A 20,001-nucleotide genomic window follows, 5' to 3' on the forward strand; every position below is an offset into this window, starting at 1 on the left:
CACCAAGATAACCAAGGTCCCTAAGCTAATGGGCCAGGAAGCCCGCAACGGTGCCTCTGGCCTCTGGGCCGTGTGGTTCGCCCTGGGCTCGGGTTCCACCACCCAGGCGGCTCACCCACTGGGGTGTTGAATCCCCGCCTCTTCCCAAGGCCGCTGTGGGCCACGACAGTCCACTGTCCAGCCCTGCTTTGGGACTTTGTCCGTCCCCTGGTGTGGCCCGACGAGGCCCCGTTGGACCCGCCCCTCTATTACCTCTTCTCCAAATCCTCCGCGGGTGCTGCCACTGGCTCTGCTGTGAGTGCAGCTGCTGGTTCCCCTGTCGGCGTTGCCCCACCTTCACTGCTGCCTCTGTGGCTGCCGGCGCTGCCGGCTCTCCAGCTGATTCCACTGCTGGTGTTACAACCAGCTTCCCTGCTGGCTCCGCTGTTAATGTTGCAGTCGGCTTCCCTGTCGGCTCTGCCACCGACGATGCAGCCGGCTTCCTTGCCGGCTCTGCTGTCGGTGTCTCTGCCGACTCTCTCGGAGCCTCTCCTAGCTCCGACCCCAGCTTTCCACGCTGCTGGGCGTGGCGGCTGGTTCCCTCTGAGTGAGGGCTCTTCCCTCCAGCCTCCACGCATCAGCTGCCCCTCCGCATCGTCGGGGGGGGCTTTCTCCGTATCGTCGGGGTCGCTTTTTATGTCTCCCGGGCGGCGTCTCCCGCCCACGCTGCTTGGCCACAGCTGGATATATGCACGGCTAATCACTTTCACCAGTGGTTTCGCCGCGCGCCTCTCCTCCGGCTCTTTGGGCTCTACGGGAGGTAAGTGGGGCTCTCTTTTGGCCTGGTGCCCTCCTGCCCCCCCAGTTCCCCTGGGACACATTGGGATAACAGAGACCTGGTGGGATTCCACCCATGACTCGACCACAGGTATAGATGGCTATACCCTGCACAGGAGGGATCGAGTGGACAAAAGGGGCAGGGGCATAGCTCTCTATGTCAAGGAGAGCTGCACGTCCCTGCAAGCTGACATTGGCACCCGTGGTGGACGACTTAAGACCCTCTGGGTTAAAATCCATGGGAAACACGGCACAAGGGATACTATGGTGGGGGTCTACTACAGACCCCCTACCCAGAGTCAAGACCTTGACCAGGAGTTCACCAGGGAATTGGCTGAGGCCACATGCTCCTGGTGTATGGTTGTCATGGGAGACTTTAACTACCTAGACATCTCGTGGGAGGAGCGCTCGACCAAATCCAAGCTGTCGCAAATCTTTCTCTCATGTGTGGATGACCTCTATCTGACACAGGAAGTCTATGGGCCGACAAGAGGTAAAGCGCTGCTTCACCTCATACTGGCAACCGGGGATGACCTAATCAGCGACCTAACGGTCCAAGGGAAGCTGGGTGACAGTGACCATGAGCTGATCACCTTCACCATCTGCTGTAAAGCTAGCAAGTCAGTCAGTAATACAGAAGTCCTCGACTTCAGGAAAGATGACTTTGACAAGCTAAGGAGGCTTGTCAGAGAGGCCCTAAAAGGCCACAACCCAATGGAGAGGGGAGTTCAGTACAAGTGGTTGCTCCTCAAGAAAGCAATCCTGGATGCGCAAGCAAAGTCCATCCCGTCTCGGAGGAAAGGCAGCAAAAGGGCACAGCAGCCCCCTTGGCTCTCCAGGGAACTGGCGGACATCTTGCATCTTAAAAGGAAGACCTACAAAGGATGGAGGACTGGAACCGCTACCAAGGAGGAATACTCTGCTCTGGTCTGGACCTCCAGAGAGCAAACCAGGGGAAAGCCAAGGCTGCGATGGAACTCCAGCTAGCTACAAATATCAAGGAAAATAAAAGTCCTTTTTTAGATATGTGGGGAGCCAGAGGAAAAGCAAGGGCAACATTGGACCCCTGCTAAACCAGATGAGGCAACTGACAACTGATGCCCAGGAAAAAGCGAACTTGCTAAATGGGTACTTTGCGTCAGTTTTTCACCAGTCCCATGAGACGGCCCTGCCCACTATGGGTCAGGGAGGTCCAGGTGAGGGAGATTCCTTGCCCTCCATTGAGCTGACCCTGTGAAGGAACACCTTGACAGGCTGGATACCTTCAAGTCAGCCAGCCCTGATGGGTTACGCAAGGGTACTCAGGGAGCTGGCAAGCATCATAGCTCAGCCCCTGGCATGGATCTTTGAGAGCTCTTGGTGCTCTGGTGAAGTACCTGATGATTGGAAGAGGGCCAATGTGGTGCCTATCTTCAAGAAAGGGAGGAAAGTAGATCCAGCAAACTACAGACCCATCAGCCTGACCTCTATCCTGGGGAAGGTCTTGGAAAAGATTATCAAAGAAGCCATCCTTAACAGACTAGCTGACGGCAATATCCTGAGGGATACCCAGTATGGGTTTGTTGCAGGTAGGTCTTGCTTGACCAATCTCATTTCCTTTTATGACCAGGTGACTTATCACCTGGACAAGGGGGAAGAGATCGATGCTGTATATCTTGACTTTAAAAAAGTCTTCGATCTGGTATCCCACGATCACCTCTTGGCTAAACTGGCTAACTGCGGCCTTGACCTCACCATGATCCACTGGCTGGGGAATTGGCTCTGCGGTAGGACCCAGAGGGTGGTGGTCAACTGGAGCCAATCATCTTGGTGCGCTGTGATCAGTGGGGTCCCTCAAGGCTCTGTCCTAGGGCCTATACTATTTAACATCTTCATTAATGATGTGGACATTGGTGTCAGAAGTGGACTGGCCAAGTTTGCTGCCGACCCCAAACTCTGGGGTAAAGCAGCCACACCTGAGGATAGGAGGGTGATCCAGGCAGATCTTGACAGGCTCATGAAATGGGCAAATGAGAACCTGATGGTATTCAACACTGAAAAATGCAAGGTGTTCCACCTTGGGAGGAAAAACCTTCAGCATGCTTATAGGCTCAGTAGTGCTATGCTGGTTAGCACTACAGATGAAAGGGACTTAGGGGTCATGGTGGACCACAAGATGAACATGAGCCTTCAGTGTGATGCTGCGGCTAGTAAAGTGAGCAAAACGTTGGCGTGCATCCCAAGAAAAAGGATGTGGAGAAGTTTGAGAGAGTGCAGAGGAAAGCCACCCACATGATCAGAGGTCAGGAAAACAGACCTTACAATGAGAGGCTGAGAGCTATGGGACTCTTCAGCCTGGAAAAGCGCAGGCTCAGGGGTGATCTGGTGGCCACCTATAAGTTTATCAGGGGTGTTCACCAGGATCTGGGGGAATGTCTGTTCACCAGAGCGCCCCAAGGGACGACAAGATCGAACGGTCACAAACTCCACCGTGACTGATTCAGGCTGGACATAAGAAAGAACTTCTTCACTGTCCGAGCCCCCAAGGTTTGGAATAGACTGCTGCTGGAGGCAGTTCAAGCACCCACTTTGAACGCCTTCAAGACACATTTGGATGCTTATCTTGCTGGGATCCTATGATCCCTGCTGACTTCCTGCCCCTGGGCAGGGGGCTGGACTCGATGATCCTCCGGGGTCCCTTCCAGCCCAAATGTCTATGAAATCTATGAAATATTACAGAAAGCTTATTTAGTGGGGAAGCCCATGCAATTTTACCACAGCAAGTTAAAATTATTTTTAAATGGTGGGTTATTTGTGGCTGTGTTAATATAATCACACTAAGTTATAACAACTGTTTGTAACTGTTTGATTTCAAACAGAACCTCTTCTTCTAAAATACAAAAGCAGAACAAACACATACAGTCATGTTTGTATTCAGTAGTAAAAGGTAATTTTTCTGAAATCAGCTTTTGAAACTTTATGTGTTTCTTGTGGGAGGAGAAGTTGTGTGTGTGTGTATGAGCCCCCTGTGAATATAGAGGGTAGGGGTTCAGGAAATTTTAAATTCATAGTGTGTGAGGAAAGTGAATTCTCAATGCCGAGATGTAAATTTTATATTTTCTAAGTGATCACACGCACCACTCCCAAAGAAGAGCGGGGGCCTAGGTGGAGACCTCTAAAAGCACAAGCAAAAAACCCAGAAATGCTCAGCCTGCAGATCATAACACCCGAGGATCAGAAGACGATCGGGACAGAACAGAGGGCATGGTTCCTCAGAGGAAAATAAACCACATACCTCTGAGAAAACCATATGTAAAAAGACAAGGATTCGTACCCCCAAAACAGGTGATCTGGGCCCCATGAATAAGAAACCCAGGACCGATTGCTCACACAATTTAGGGAAGGAGGAGAGTCTTTCTCTTTTTTGAATGATCCTGATTATTGTGAAAAAAAGAGGGTGGGTTTTCATGGTGAGTGTAACCACTTTGTCTTGAAAGATCATGATTATTGTGAAAAAAAGAGGGTGGGTTTTCATGGTGAGTGTAACCACTTTGTCTTGAAAGATCATGATTACTGTGAAAAAAAGAGGGCGGGTTTTTGGGGTGAGGATAAGCACCTTGTCTTGAAAGATCATGATTATTGTGAAAAAAGAGGGGGGTTTGGGGTGGTGCTGGCAGGCGTATACATCTCAGAAAGGGTGTGCAGAGCACTTTGAAAGATCATGATTACTACTGGAGCAAAAGGGTAAATTTTACTCAGAGAGGAGGTAGTCTATGTAACTCGGATAGCAGTTGTGGCCTGTATCATAAGAGGGGGGGTCATGGTAAATGCGGTGGTAAGAATGGGTGGTGAACCAGCAAGTGGCTCGCGGGGCGAAAAGTAAGGGCCTGGTTAAAGAGGAGCGTGGGGAAGGCTAAACACCAGTTGAGAAAAAATAAGAGATACCCTATTAATGGCACTTTAGAAGGCCCCTCAAACACTTCGCCTCCTCCCAGGCCTGACCCTTCACCAGGACCCATGGAGCCTGAGAGAGGGGGTGGAGAATATGATTTAGGAAGCCCTTTAGAGGGTCCCTCAAATGTACCCCGGCCTCCCAGACCTGACCTTTCACCAGGACCCACAGAGCCAGAGAGGAGAGATGGTGACTATAATTTAGGAAGCCCTTTAGAGGGCCCCTCAGATGTTCCCCAGCCTGCCAGGCCTCCCCCACCACCAAGACCTGAAGGGTCAGAGAGTTGGGATAACATATCTGGTGTAGAAGACAGTTTAGAGGACCCCTCAAGTGCTCCCTGGCCTCCCAGGTCAGCAGAGGATGTTTTACCGGATGTATATATGGTACGGGTGAGAAGGCAAGAGTGGTCTGGAGCCAGGTTTGTGGGGACAAGGTACACTGAGGAGTTCTGTTTTGTGAATCTGGAGCATGTGCCATTACACATGGCATACGAAGCCATAAGCAGAGGGGTAGAAGAAATTGTAGCAGAGATTCATGGGCAATGACTATGCCCAGTTGTATTCAGGCAGATAGCATGGCAAACTGTTTATACTCTTGATCTATTAATTTAAACCAGATGACCCCAGAGCTGTTTTTAGAGTGGTTCAGTGACCTGTTACAAAGCCAGAGAGAAATATTGCTTGATTCAACATTTCGGCTGGTTGTGGTTGTTGTGAGAGGCTGGGGCAGTGGGAGCTGTAAAGTTATAAGCTCTATCCCCTATTCCCAGATCATTGCTAAAAAGAGGAAGTATTTAATCGACTTGAATACCTATGATACTAACCTGTGCTTTGCAGGCAGTCTATTGGCTGTTACAAAATGTAGAGGGGCCAGAGAGGCCGAACTGCTAGATGGTGCCAAAGAACTGCATAGGAAATTAGGCATGTCTATATATCAAAAGATTATGCTCCATCAAGTACCTTTGTTTGAAGACCTTGAACAGGTTAACATTCACATAGTGATGCATAAGGAAAAAAATGGGAGGAATTTATTTAAAACACAGGAGGCACCCAGATACCCCGACACCTGTTTTCTTCTGCTGCATGGTGAACATTATTATGGTATTTTGGATGTGAAAAAGGTGTTTGGCATGAGAAATTATTGTGATCTTTGTCAGACATTGTACAGCTCTGTATAGCTACACATGCAGGTTCCAATGTCATCTTTGCCTGAGCCCAAACTGCGCTGAAAACGTGGGCAGGACATAGAGGTGCCCTAATTGTAAGCTATTCTGTCGTTCCAAAGAGTGCTTAGAAAGGCACGTGGCCCTGGCCTCTGAAAAGTGGATCGAATATCTGGCTAAAACTCTGTGTGATGAGTGTAAATCTTACGTAGACAAAAAGCACGAGTGCAAAGGGCGGCAGTGCCAAGTGTTATGAGAAAATCATGGATGTAAACAAGCACTTGTGCTTTACACACCAGATTAAAGAGCCTGAAGAAGGCAAGGGGTACATTTTTTATAATTTTGAATGTGCGCAGGAGATGGGAATGCATGTGCCCAACTACATTTTTGCAATGGAGCTAAAGACGGGAAAAAAACCTCAGAAACCCACAGGCAAAACCCCGCAAAAGGCTTGTAAAGCTAAGCCCAAAAAGCCAGAAGGCACTTGGGAGTTTAAGGGCAAAGAGTGTCTGTCTGATTTTATTAAGGTCTTTATGGTTAAAAAGTTCAAGGACTACACCTTCATAGCTCACAACGCCAAAGGCTACAATGGTTACTTCATTGTTAGCCAGTTATTGAAGGAAAAAATGGAGGTGAAACTAATCACCCAGGGCGGTAAACTCATGTGCATTGAAGTGACCAGGCTAGGCATCCGTTTCATAGATTCTTTAAACTTTTTGCCAATGAAACCTAGCAGGCTTCCATAGGCAATGGGTTTTAAAGGCTGCAAAGCTTATTTCCCACATTTTTTTTAACACGGCACAAAACCAAAATTATGCGGGGCCTCTCCCAAAGATGGAGTACTACGGCCTAGCAGGCTTCCATAGGCAATGGGTTTTAAAGGCTGCAAAGCTTATTTCCCACATTTTTTTTAACACGGCACAAAACCAAAATTATGCGGGGCCTCTCCCAAAGATGGAGTACTACGGCATTGAAAATATGATGTCTGGTGAGAAAGGACAGTTTTTAGAATGGTATCAGAATAACCACGATAAGACCTTTGACATGCAAAAGGAGCTGGCCTATTATTGCCAGCAGGTCGTAAAAATTTTGAAAGAGGCCTGCTGCCTCTACAGGGATGAGATTATGAAAATGACACGGCGGGTAGACCGAGTGAAAGTAGATGCTGAACTCCAAAATGTAGTACGCTGCATAGATCCTTTCTTTGCTGTACATCACGCTGGCCTCCGTCTGCATGGCCATGTACAGGTTTATGTTTTTGGAACTGCGGATCATAGCGCTTCTCCCCCCCGGACAACTATCACAGACAGAAAAAGAGGTTTTCAACCCCATCTATCCAGTGGCTAATGTACATTTCAGAGAAAGAAAATATTCAAATTCGATATGCCTTACAGGGTGGGGAATTTCAGGTAGGCCCCTATTTTTTAGACGGCTACGCGTTTGAATTTAACGGATGTTTTTTCCATGGTTGTGTCACTTGCTACAATGAGAAAGACCAGAACCCATTGACGGGGACTACCTTCGGGTTTCTGTATTACCAGGCATTGCACAAGATCAATTATCTCAAGAGAGAGGGGTTTATCATTAGGACCATTTGGGAGCACGAATGGAGGGCTCTGCTAGAAACAGATGGGGAGCTGACAGATTTTTTAAGCAGAACCCCGCTGCCTTCTCCATTGGTGACTAGGGACGCTCTTTTTGTGGGGAGAACTAATGGCATCTGTCTCTATTACCAAACTAAATCCGGTGAACAAATACACTATTACGATTTTGCCAGTCTTTACCCCTTCATAAACAAAATGAAGAAATACTCAACCGGACACCCTGAAATCATTCATGACAATTTCCAACCCCTGTCAAGCTATTTTGGACTAGCCAGGGTGAAGCTGTACCCACCGCAAAACCTTTTTTTCCCTGTGCTACCCATCAGGGTGAACGGGAAACTTATGTTCACGCTGTGCCGCCTCTGCGCAGAAACAAGATAGCAAAAGTGCAACCACACTGTTGAAGAGAGGGCCCTCCTGGGCACGTGGTGCACACCAGAATTGAATAAAGCTATCGCCAAGGGGTACAGAGTAGCTCAAATCTATGAAGTCTGGCATTTTGCTGAGAGGTCTAGCACCCTTTTTTCATGGTACATAAAAATGCACCTCCGACAGAAGTAGGAAGCCTCGGGCTACCCCGCCTGGTGTACCGACCAAGAAAAACAAGAGAGATACGTGGCCAATGTCTTGCAAAAAGAAGGCGTGACCTTACGCCCAGAGCATATCAAACCCAACTCCACAGAGTGCCAAATAGCAAAATTGTTTCTAAATTCTTTGTGGGTAAATTTGGTCAGAGAACCAACTTGCCCAGCACCAGCATCGTGAGAGACCCCGAAGAATTCTATGGCTACCTCTTTTTTCCCGCCTACGAAATTTCATATTGCGACTTTATTGGTGACGAGGCAGCCTGCGTGTGTTCGAAGCATGCCAAAGAGTGTTACATGCTCTTGGGTAACACAAACATCTTTATAGCTTGTTTCACCACCGCTTATGCACGCTTAGAGTTGTATGAGCTGTTAGACAGCTTGCAAGACCGGTGCAAGACACAGATTCTGTGATATTTGTGAACCGCGAGGAAGATTGGAATCCCCCACTAGGTGATTATTTAGGCGAGTCCACCAGCGAAATCCCACCAGATGAACACATCACAGAGTTTGTGTTGGCTGGTCCGAAAACCTATGGGTACAAGTTGTCCAGGGGAAACGTTTGCTTGAAGGTCAAAGGGATTACCCTGAGGAAAGAGAGCGCTGTTTGCAGGGTGACCGTACGAGTTGAAAAATTCTCCGCAGTTCCGATCCTCCAGGTAAACAGCCAACCAGTGTTCTCCAGGTTGATTGTGCAGGTGCATGTTGATCACCAAGCTCAGGGGCCTTTGAGACAGTCGAGTCTTAGGAAGCCAGTTGCAAGGGAAAACGTCTAAGAAGGTTTCTTTGGCATAAGGGTCTGAGGATAAAACCCTGGCGAGCTGTTCGGTGTCCATCTTTACATGTAGTCAAACAGGATGTTTCTCCTCTGATTTATTTCTGTGACATTGTCAAAGACCCCATACATGATCATGTTAACCATGGTGGACAAAGCCACAGCAAAGCGTATTTCTGCTCTCGGGTTCCCGGTTTTAATCAGTGAATAACGATCAGCACGCTCCTGGTCAGGAGACGGTCAAAGGCAAATAAGGTGTACGCCAGAGCAAACGCCTCACGGTTGATGATCAGGACCCGGTCTTTCATATGTTTACCAGCTGTCTGTACCAGCTGCATGTATTCTCTCACGCAGTTACCGTTCTCAAAATCTGGTTGTAGGGGCTTTGTCAGGGTTTGTTCTCCATCGACGTAGAGGGCCACAAAATTAATATTGTAATGTTTAAAGTTAAAGGGGTTCTTAGCATAATTCCCGCTAAAGGCATTGTTATCCACGAACCTGATGACGGTGAGTTTGGGCAACTGCCCCAGAAACAGATTGTCCTGGTTGCTGACTTGGCTGCCGGCAGGGATGCTAAACACTTTCATACCCATGCGGTATACGAGTATTTTAGCGTTGGCTGTAAGCAAGTCCTCCGCGTGGCCCAGTTGGACACCCAGGGCTACCTTCACTTTTTTCACAAAAAATGAGACAGATGTGATTTTTAGTTTACATTGGCCAGCCACTGCAGTGCCCATCAAGCAGAAGGCATCTTTGCTGCATGTCAGTTTAATTTTCACATCCATGCCATTCAGCAACAGTTTTTCTTGAAAAAACAAATCACTATGGAGATGACCAAGCAGCTCTATCTTTTTGCTCCAGTCTGTCAGGTTTGCCTGTCTCTGAAACCCGTGATTATCGCCATCCTGCGCAACCATTTCATGATGCCCGGGGGTATCTTTGTAAAACAGGCCGGCAGAAAATTGGGTGGTGAGGGTATCATTGCTGTAGTTGAGAACCGATTCAATGAAGGCTCGGTAAGGGTAACAGTTGATGCTCTGGCTTATGAGACGATCTCCCAGAGCGACATCCAGCTGACTGAAGACAGAGGCTAGCAGGTAATTCACCAGCCCCACTGCTGCCCCGGCATCAAGATCAGTTCCATCACTTTGTACAATCTTGCAGCAAAGGTGCAGCAGCGTGTTGTTCAAGTCCATGTAATCTTTGCCATTCCCGCTATGAAAAAGTTAAGGGGGCTGGACTTGGTAATAGCCGAGAGTGGGGGGGATCTCAACATACAGGCTTTTCTCAATGCCAGACTGTGTAGGGGCTATTTGGAACACATCCAGTTCGGATTTGGCGCATTCTTCAGAACCGCAGTGAACAAATGCCATGGCAGTTAAAATATATTTCTGTTTCCTCCAGGAGAGCGCCCCTTCATTTTCCCAGGCTGCTGCTTGGTTTTTCATGTGTGGCAGCCCCATCGACTTACTCTCTTCTTTTTAAGGGGTTGAGGGGGTCCTGCACGTCCGGAGTCTGGTGCATCTGTCATCTTTTAAGGCTCTTTCTTTGAATATACATGAGGCTGGATCCCTCCTGCTTTGCTGGCTTGACCACTTTATCCAGGACAGCTTGGGAGATGTGACTGATCACCTCTTTGGCTATGTTTTGTGCCGCATTTTTAGCGTGGGGCTTAATAATCTCCAGATTCCTTCTCAAAAACGGAACAGCTTTTCTAAAGAGGCTGCGAAATATGCCTCCCACACCAGCCTGTACATCACGGGCACCCCCTGATATCCGGGGAGACCATACCTGGCCTGGGCTTTATAATAATTTCTGTACAAGTTAGGGTCCCCATAGTTTTTTACCATCACCATCGTGCTTTTACTTATTTTAAAATCTCAAAGTCTTCTGGGGGTGTAGCTGAAGCTTAACAATCACCTTACCAAAGCAAAATGAGACGTGTTTGTTCTGATCCATCTTTATTTCAATGCTGATTGTGTCGATGTGATGCTGACTAATGGGGACATAATTCCGCTTGTCGTATATGATAGTGACAAACTTGTTGCTCCCACGGGTAGGTATGCAGAGTAGCAAAGAAACCGAAAAGTCCCTGACAAGCTGATGTTCCACAATGTCCATGTAGACATACAGTGAATTGAACCCACTGGTAATATCAGCTGGGTAGGGTGGTTTTTTTAACAGAGGCCCTGGGTAGCATTCCCAAAATATAGGCTAGCTCACCATGCGTATAAGAACCATAAGAGTTATCTTTGGATTTAAGTCTCACTTTTCCAATCACTTGGTCATAGTGCATAACTAATTTGGGTGAAGCAGGGTGGGTGGTAATTGTATTGTTCATAAGATCCAGTAACTCTGTGATGGTTGTATAATACCCCTGAAGCAGCAGATACCCCCATTTTTTAGTCCCAGAAATGATTTTGAAAGGGGTGTCTTCGTTGATGTTGTTCCAGTTGTGCGGGTATTGTATTTCTGCTAACCCTATCTCCCAGTTCCCAAGCAGATCCAGAGGTTTAACCAGCTGTATGGTAAAGTTCAAGCTGGTGTTCTGTGGAAAAATCCTTGCGCAAGCGTTGCTGGGCAAAGTGATGTAAAAGCCGCCATCACACATCTTGGCCTTCTGACTGAGGTACCCCTATATGTTACAAACTTGGGAGGCTTCCACCCAGCTGTTAAATTTAGCTGGCCATCCCAACCATTTCACCAACAACCGCTTCTTCCCTTTCCTTTCGTTGCTAGAACTTTTTCAACCCTGTAAACTCTGTCCTGTTTGGGGTTCACTTTTTGTAGTTCTTCAGGGTAAAAAGAACCCTCGATAGGTTCATCTTCGTAATCTTTTAGGTGGTATACAGGCATTTGCCTGCGTCTAAGGACTTCATCCACTATGAAAATCTCATCGGTGACTGTTTGTTCATAACCTTTTTCAAACCTCCCTTTGGTCCTAGACACCCTCACATGGTCTCCTTTTCTAAACACGGGTGCTACTGGTTTTATTTTGAAATAGTCCCCATACATGGTTTTCCACACCTGTGGAGAGTTTGAGAAGTTCACGTCAACAGGCCTGGTGCGGATAGTTCTATGAAAACTGTGGTTGTAACTCTTTATAAACTCTGGTAACACATCAATGTAACAAAAGGTGTTGCGGGCTTTAAAATACCTCCACATCTTTGATTTTAATGTTCTGTTAAATCTCTCTACCACTGCCGATTTCACTTCACTGTTCATCACAAAATGGCGAACATTATACTGTTTTAACAGTTTGCTTAAAGACTTATTTAAAAATTCTTTCCCTCAATCAGTCTGTAATTTTTGAGGTATGCGGCCTCTGTAAAAATGGTTTTAAAGGCCTGAGCTATTTCACTGCCTGACTTGTTTTTTAGACCCACGGCCCAGGAATACTTTGATAATATGTCTATCACTGTTAAGATTAACATAACCCCACAATTGTGCTTGGAAAACTGCTGCATATCCACCAAATCTGCCTGCTGTTGCACATCAATATCTGAAACAACAGTCTTGTTTCTTTTAAAATGTCTTCTCGCCAGTTTGTGTAGGGTGTAAGCATCCTGATCTGAAAGCCAGGCGGCCACCCTGCTTCTGTTCAGAACCTTATTCTGCCTTTTGGCGGCTTCAAAAAGCGTGTTCACACCCGCAAAACTGCCCGCTCCCGGCCGGGAGCGAGTAATAAATTTCCTTTAACATAGCCTCCTGTGTAGACATGTCTGGTAACCACTGCCCCACACCCACCCCACACTAACACCCTTGTAGTGCATTCAAACGCTTGAGGACAAATTTAAACCGTGGTAAAACAAGGTTTATTAAGCAGGTAAGAAATACAACATTAACGAGGTCTTCAGCCTCATCTTGAACAGTTGTTCAAAACCAGGTCACGCAAGAAACCTTCTTCTGAACAGGGGGGTGGGATACTTTTTTATTTGAAAATAGCCCCCAAGTACACCCCTGCTCAGTGACCTCTATGGGCTCGTAGCCCTGCTCTGTGACTTCCATGGGCTCGTAGCCCTGCTCAGTAATTTCCACAGGCTCAAAGCCGGGGTTAACGGTCATTGTCTTTGGACAAAAGTGTTGCATCAGTCTTTGGTCTCGAACTGCTCTTTTGGACACAAACAAAAACAGTTCACGCAAAAGACCTTTACTTTCAGCGGGGTACCATTGTGCATGTTTTGAAAGCTCTCTATGAAGGTGTCATCTACCTGCAAAAACATTGTTATTAACACAGGCCCAGACAGTTACAAGAAAATCACCCCCACAAAAATCAGCTAAATTAGTTACCTCAGCAGAGTCCCTTGAGACAGAGTTGTCCACACTCTCCATAGGCGGTTCTGATACGGACTGCTCAAGTTCTGTCACGGTCCCTGGTCTTGTTTTGGTAGACTTGGCATCCATCTCATGCTCCTGAATCTCCTCCATGTCTGCCCCCCATGTCTGAGCACGGTCTCAGACAAACAGCTGGGAAAGCAGCTAGACCTGGTGGGCTTGCAGCCTAAATCCCACCCCCTCTACTCGTTCCAATTGGTCATTCTTGGGAGGTCCGAGGCCTCTGAAACCCCCACCAATTGGTCAGGGGTGGTGGGGGCAGGTTGTCAGAGGGGTCACACCACCACCACTGCCACCCCATAGAGCTACCTGGGGGCTAGAGCAGTCTGGGACCTGATAGGTCATAACTGTACCATGTGGTCTAGGGAGGGTCTTGCAGCATGAGGGGTTGGGCTTTGGGGGTCTGCATGGGCTGTCCTTCTGATGTCATGGACCATGTGGTGGTGGCATCACACACCACGTGACTGAGGGTGGGGGCGGAGTTGCTGATGTCACACACCACGTGACTGGGGGTGGGGACGGAGTTGCTGATGACAGACCATGTGACTAGGAGTGGGGGCGGGGTTGGTGATGTCACACACCACGTGATTGGGGTCAGGGGCAGGGCTGGTGACATCACACCACACGACTGGGGTCAGGGGGTGTGGCTAGTGATGCCACACACCATATATGGGGGATGGGGTGGGACAAAGGGGACGGGACTTCCGGTCCAGCCCACCTGTCATGTTTGCATTGGAGGGCAGTGAGCCTATATACTGCTAGCCTTAATCCATGCAGGTTTTAAAATATGCTTAAAGTTCAGCATGTGTGCAGCTATTAAGTATTAAGCTAAATCTGGGCTCTTGTCTGCTTGCTGACTCATCCCAGGTGCTCAGAATGTTGAGCCATTAGTTGACAACATTAAACATTTTTGGATTTCAAAGCTTTTTCAGAAAATGGCAGTAGAAGAAAATCATATTTTCATTTATTTTCCTGCTTGCTTGTTTGGTGGATTGATTTTTTACTCATATAAACTGACATTAGAAGGACCAGCAATAAGAGAAATTTATTGCTCAACAACAGGTTTCTCATCAAATTGTGATGATAGCAATGAAGGAAATCAATTTTTGCCAGAGTAATTCAGATAAGGCGTAGTACTGACTGTCACTAAGGGGAGAGAAAAGTGGGAGGAACAAAGCTATAGAGCTGGAAGGCAGGAGATTCAGAGAAAAACCAATACCAGTACCAGTCACTGTACTGAAATTGTTCATGACACCTTCCTCCATTATAAAAGCTTTATAACGCTAAAACAATTAACAAAATTGATCTCCAAGTCTCTGCCTAATTCTTTGTGACAGGCTAGAGAAAGAACAACTCACCATATATTCAAAGACAAATGTCAGAGTCTCTGTTGTCTGGAAAATGTCATGCAGGACCACAATGTTGGCATGTTTCAAATGCTTGAGAAGGGAAGCTAAGAAAATATAAAGGAGGAAATCAACTTAAGAGCTACCAGGGGAGTTGAAGTAGCATGTTAATGTCCTGGGATGCGCATGACTCCATCAATCCAGCTGTCTGAAAACGCTGTTGGGCTAGATCCACTGAAGCTGGATCAGTGAATTGGAAACAATACCATCCTGCACCAGTCTGACCCCTGGTACTGCAAGGAAGATTTCTCTCTAAACATTGTCACCTCTGGATCTCACTTGTGATTTTCTTCAGGGAGGCAACAAATTTAGAAACCATTGCAACTAGCACGAAGAGACAAGAAGGTCACTACACATTCTACACATTCTGTCCCTTCCCAGCCAACACCTGCAAGTTATCGGACAAGTTTTGGGCTAGGTTGGCCCTTGGCAACAATCCCACAGAAGGGAGTTTGTAGTCACTTTCCATCCTGCCAATGTCAATGGGACTGTACATGGGATTTCTGCCAACATAAGATGGTGTGGACACAACACCATATTTAGCCCTCTGCTATTATTTTTTAAAAGTATATGCATATGTATATATGTAAGTATATGTATAAGTATATATACAGCTTAGGGCTCTAGAGCAGGGGTGGGCAAAATATGGCCCGCAGGTTGCATCTGGCCTGCCAGGCACTTTCATCCGGCCCACCAATGAATTGTACCCCACCCAGCCCTTCTGCCCATGAGGGTGGGAGTGAGGTGCCCATGCATACACCCTCCCCAACATATCCTATTAAGCCTCGCTCCCACCCTCATGGGCGGAAGGGTCTGGCCCAGCCAGTAGCAGCTTCCGGGAGGGGCTGCTGCTGCCCCTGCCTCAGCTGGGGGCTGCTGCTGCCCCTGCTGCAGCTGCCCCCATGGGAACCTGCTTGCCTTCCCAGGTGTCCAGCTCACTCTGGGCAGCAGGTAGGGAAGCAGTGGGGGCAGGGGCAGTGGAACTGCACCTGGGTGGAAGCACAGAGAGCAATGCGGAGCCCGCACCCAGGAGGGTGGTGGGAGCATGGAGCTCAGCTGGGCAGGGTTTGGGTGTGAGGGAGGGTGGTGGCTGTGGGGACACTCCACACACTCCCCCACATGGCACACAGCCCCCATTGCCAGTAGCAACAGCAGGCGGGGGCACTCAGGATACTCGTGCCTGGTGCAGGTCCTGGCACCTGGCAGGGCGCGGCTCTTGCCAGCGCTGCACGCATGGGCAAGGAGCTCAACCTGCTTGGCCCGCCTCTATCACAAGGTCTCCAGGCTGCATGCCTGCAGCTCCCACACTTGCACTGGGGGAAGCCCCATGCTGGAGCCAGCTGCCTTACCTGCCCACTCCTGCCCGGGTCCCTGGACTCTGCCAAGAGTGAAGGGAGCCCCATCCCCTACTTCCCTGTAGAGTTCAGTGCAGGGCTTCCCCCAGTGTGAGTGTGGGAGGTGCAGGTGCATGGCATGGAGCTCTCATGATAGAAATGGCCTGGGTAGGCTGAACTCCTCCTTCTTCCCCACCACATGTAGTGCTGGCCAGAGCTGCGCCCCACTGGGTGCCAGCGCCTGCACTGGGCATGAGCCCCCTAAGCCCCCCCTGTCTGCTGCTGCTGCCTGCAGCAGGGGCTTCACACCATGTGAGAGAGTGTGGGGGGGTCCCCACACCCCCCCACCCTCCCTCACACCCCACAAACCTTACAGTCCCACACCCTGCCCCCACAACCCTAACTGATATATACACATACCCCAACATACCCTATGCCCCACCACACATAGCCACACCCCCTCACAGTACGCCCCATACATACCCCCACACCTCACCACATATGCGCACACACACATACATCCCCCCCCCCACATCTCACCATACACACACACATACCCCACACCTCACACCCCTCCACATAATACACAAGAGTAAGACTTTATTTTTGGGTTATTATACAGTCACCTACATATACAGGATGCAAACACAAATCATGACAAAAATATTTTTTATAATAAAATTAAAATATATTATAATAGGTGTTTGACTTTTAGTGTATGATTTGTTTTATTCTGGTTTTAAGATGGCAACCCCCCCTCCCAAAAGGAGTATTGGGGGAGGGGCAATGGGAGAGACTTCTGGTGGCGAGGATTAGGGGGCAGGACTTCTGGTCCCAGTATTGCAAACAGCGGGCAGGGCTACCCATGTAGCCCTGGACAGCTCACCAAAACCCATTAAGCGGCCCTCCAGCTGAAATAATTATTCGTCCCTGCTATAGAGTGCTCTCTGATTAGTTGAGGGTGAAGTTATTACATTAATATTTACACAACCTCAGCATTTCAATATTTTTGCCTCACTATTGGGCAGAATTACTGCAGTTGTCCAGTCCCTGGACTCAACTGTTTTTCCTCTTGGCATGCTTCAGCATTTCTCACATTAGGGCAGGATCCATCGAGCACTAACAGAAAGGCAATTTCCCAGGAAGAAAGTTGAGCTCAAAGCGGTTGATGCTTATTAGTAATATTATAGCAGTGTCCAGTTCTGCAATCAAGATCAGAATTCCATTTTGCAAGACACTTTACCAACACACCCTAAAAGACAAGTTCTGACCTAAAAAGTGAAGTGACTCAGTCACCAGAATCATAAAGCACATTTGGCTTTTTATAGAACGCTCTGCATTCCAGCTTGGGAGAGGCATCGGATGGGGGGGAAATAGCTATTTAAAACCAAAAACATATGGGCAAAGAAGTTAACTCTGTAAGCTGGTAGCCAGGTAAGGTAAGTGAAAATGTCTGGCTTATGGCTTTAGTTCCTTGAGTAACTTACTTTGAGATGTTCTGATGAACCCCTATAAAACAAGCTTGTTACGTCTTTATATTCTAAGATCTAGGTTGTGCCTGGCCTGTAACGGCAGAGTAGGGAAGAAAATGCATAAAAATTCAACAGCTTGGGCAGAGTCCTATTTCATTTTCTGTACTTGAATGGCAGTTGGGCAGCCACTTAAATTCCATTTTTGGCACTTGCACGGTTTGTGATCGTATTGCATGAGCAGTATGGATACATAACATGGCTACAGAGCATGTGCAGTTGGTTACACTCTGGCCAGACAAGGGCAAGTTCCAGAGTAGTAGCCAGGCAAAAATCTGTGACGGGGGTACTGGATCCCAGAGAAGGAAATCCCTCTCATCTTTTGGCCCAGTAGTTGAGTTGGGGGTGGGGGTGTACTCACCCGGGTTCTAGGTCCCACTTACACAGAGGGAATTTGAACCTATGTATCTCTCTGACTTCCCAGCACAGTGTTCAAGTCACGATGCATTATCTGGTCACATCTCTAGCTTACCCCTTCATACTTGCCCATTGGGCAGGAAACAGAAGGAGATATGTGGTGCCAGGAAGAAGAGAACAAGTTAGGAGGTATGTGGGTCACTGAGAGAGCTACTGTAGTGGAAAGGAGGGGGCCATGCATTTGAACCTAGACCCTTGATCTGTCTAGGGCAAAAAATCTCCCACTTTTCTTTATCCAATAAATATTAGAGGGTTGGAGAGGGGCCTGAAAAATGCCCAATAAGGCCTAGTTGATAGAGTACTGAGCTAGGAAGTTGAAAGGATGTAGATTCCTTTGTGTGAGGGGAACCTAAAACCTAAGTCACCTGCTTCCTGGACAGGCACTCTACTCACTAGACTATTGGATCAAAACATTGTCTTTATTCCCCTGGATTTTGTCTGACCACAATTTCAGGATTTACACTCACATATGCATGTAAAGAGCTGCGTACCCGCTCTGCTAAAGTGCAGCCTACTGCAGATGATCAGCAGCCATGTGAACACTGCAAATGAAATAGGATCACAATCTGCGTGTAAGTGCTAAAAATGACAACCAATTGAACGGTGCTCAATGTGGAAGTCCAGGAGGTCAGTAAATGTGGCCTTCAGGCATCAGAGATTTCTTCTATCAACTGGTATAACAGAACAGCACAGATGTTCTCTACATGATAACTGCCTGCCTATGGACCCAGTAGAAATGCTCTGACCACATCCTTTATGCATGCTTTGCAGGTGGATCTGGGGCGGGAGAAAGTGATGGTGCAGTTGCAACCTTCCTTCCACTGTATAGCACAGTGAGGTTCCCCCTGCCCGGCTGGCAGAGGACAGCTGAGTGGACCAGACAGGAAGCAGGTGCAGGAAGTGGGGGACTCAGCCACCACCACTATCCCTGGCTGAGCCACTCCTCACAGTTTAAGCCTCCAGATTGGCAGGAACATCTAGGAAGCCAGGCAGGGAATCAGTGTAGGAAGGGGAAGGGAGGAATCAATCCACCACTGCTGCTGTCCCTGTCTGAACCAGAGGTGGGAGGAGTTCCAGGGCTACTCCTGCCCCACTTTTGAGGGAGTAGCTTGAAGGAGAAGCTGCACAGGGTACTGGGATTAACTGGGGACAGTAGCAGCAGCAGGTGGATCCCCGCTTCTAGGCCCTTCTCCAGGGCCTGCCCACCCCTGCAATAACTCTATGCTATCCAGAAATTCCCATACCATGGAGGAATTTCCAGCTGGCCAGATCCAGTAAGTAACAGCTATCTTGTAGTAAGGGAGGAGCACAAAGGGTCCTTAGTAAAGAAGAAAGTCAGATGTACTGTATCTGAGTTAGACACTGTGCTTCTGAGAGTTGCCCCTCTAATGGTGTATCCTTGCTTCCCCCTACTGGGGCTGGCCTTAAATCTTTTAAATTCTTTTGAGGCTCTCCAGGATGAAGGGGCTCTAGGCTGATGGTCACTGGCCACTCCTCCAAGGTAACAGAATGCAACATTTCAATAAATCTACAGTTTCGTTCAATGACACTTGTGCTATTGACTTACTTTGTAAATTTAAGCTGTGAGCTGTCACAAAGCTCAGTGTAACACAAAAGATTTATCTAAAATAGATTCAGCTTAGGAGCACCACCAGTTTCTATTAAAGTAAATGAAAGTTATGGCTGTCAGTGCTTTTATTAGGGTGCCTCAATTAGGTGCTCACCTTCAATTAGTGTGACCTGATCTTTTGAGCACAAAATTAGCACCAGAGATTTAAATAAGTACAGGTGGGAGGATCCCCTTCTTAAGCTTATTGTACTGATAGGTTTTGGGGGTAACTGTCTAGCAAAAACCCCACAGGATTTGAGCATCTGCACCCCCATATAATACAGGACATTTAAACACCACTCTCTGCTTTCCCTCATAATCAGGTTAAAGTCTCCATGCTGATTCTTATCTTATTTACACAGTATAAATCAGAGGCCGCCCCCACTGACTTCTGCAAAGTTACTCTGGATTTAGCCATGGTAAACAGACCACAATTCAGACCTCCTTCTGTCTTCTAGGCCTGTTCTGTGAGTTCTGGGATATCTGGTCCCTGCTTGCA

General features: G+C 47.8%; 1 protein-coding gene across 1 annotated transcript in view; it reads right to left on the reverse strand.

Annotated features, from left to right (window-relative positions):
• Nucleotides 1–20,001, reverse strand: part of CDK15 (cyclin dependent kinase 15) — a 97,093-nt gene that overhangs the window by 67,054 nt on the left and 10,038 nt on the right. Inside the window, exon 6 of the mRNA XM_025196700.1 lies at nucleotides 14,566–14,660. Coding sequence (XP_025052485.1) covers nucleotides 14,566–14,660 — 95 coding nt within the window. The remainder of the gene's footprint in view (nucleotides 1–14,565; nucleotides 14,661–20,001) is intronic.

Source organism: Alligator sinensis, unplaced genomic scaffold, assembly GCF_000455745.1.
Source record: "Alligator sinensis unplaced genomic scaffold, ASM45574v1 scaffold755_2, whole genome shotgun sequence".
In the NCBI taxonomy this organism is placed as follows: domain Eukaryota; kingdom Metazoa; phylum Chordata; order Crocodylia; family Alligatoridae; genus Alligator; species Alligator sinensis.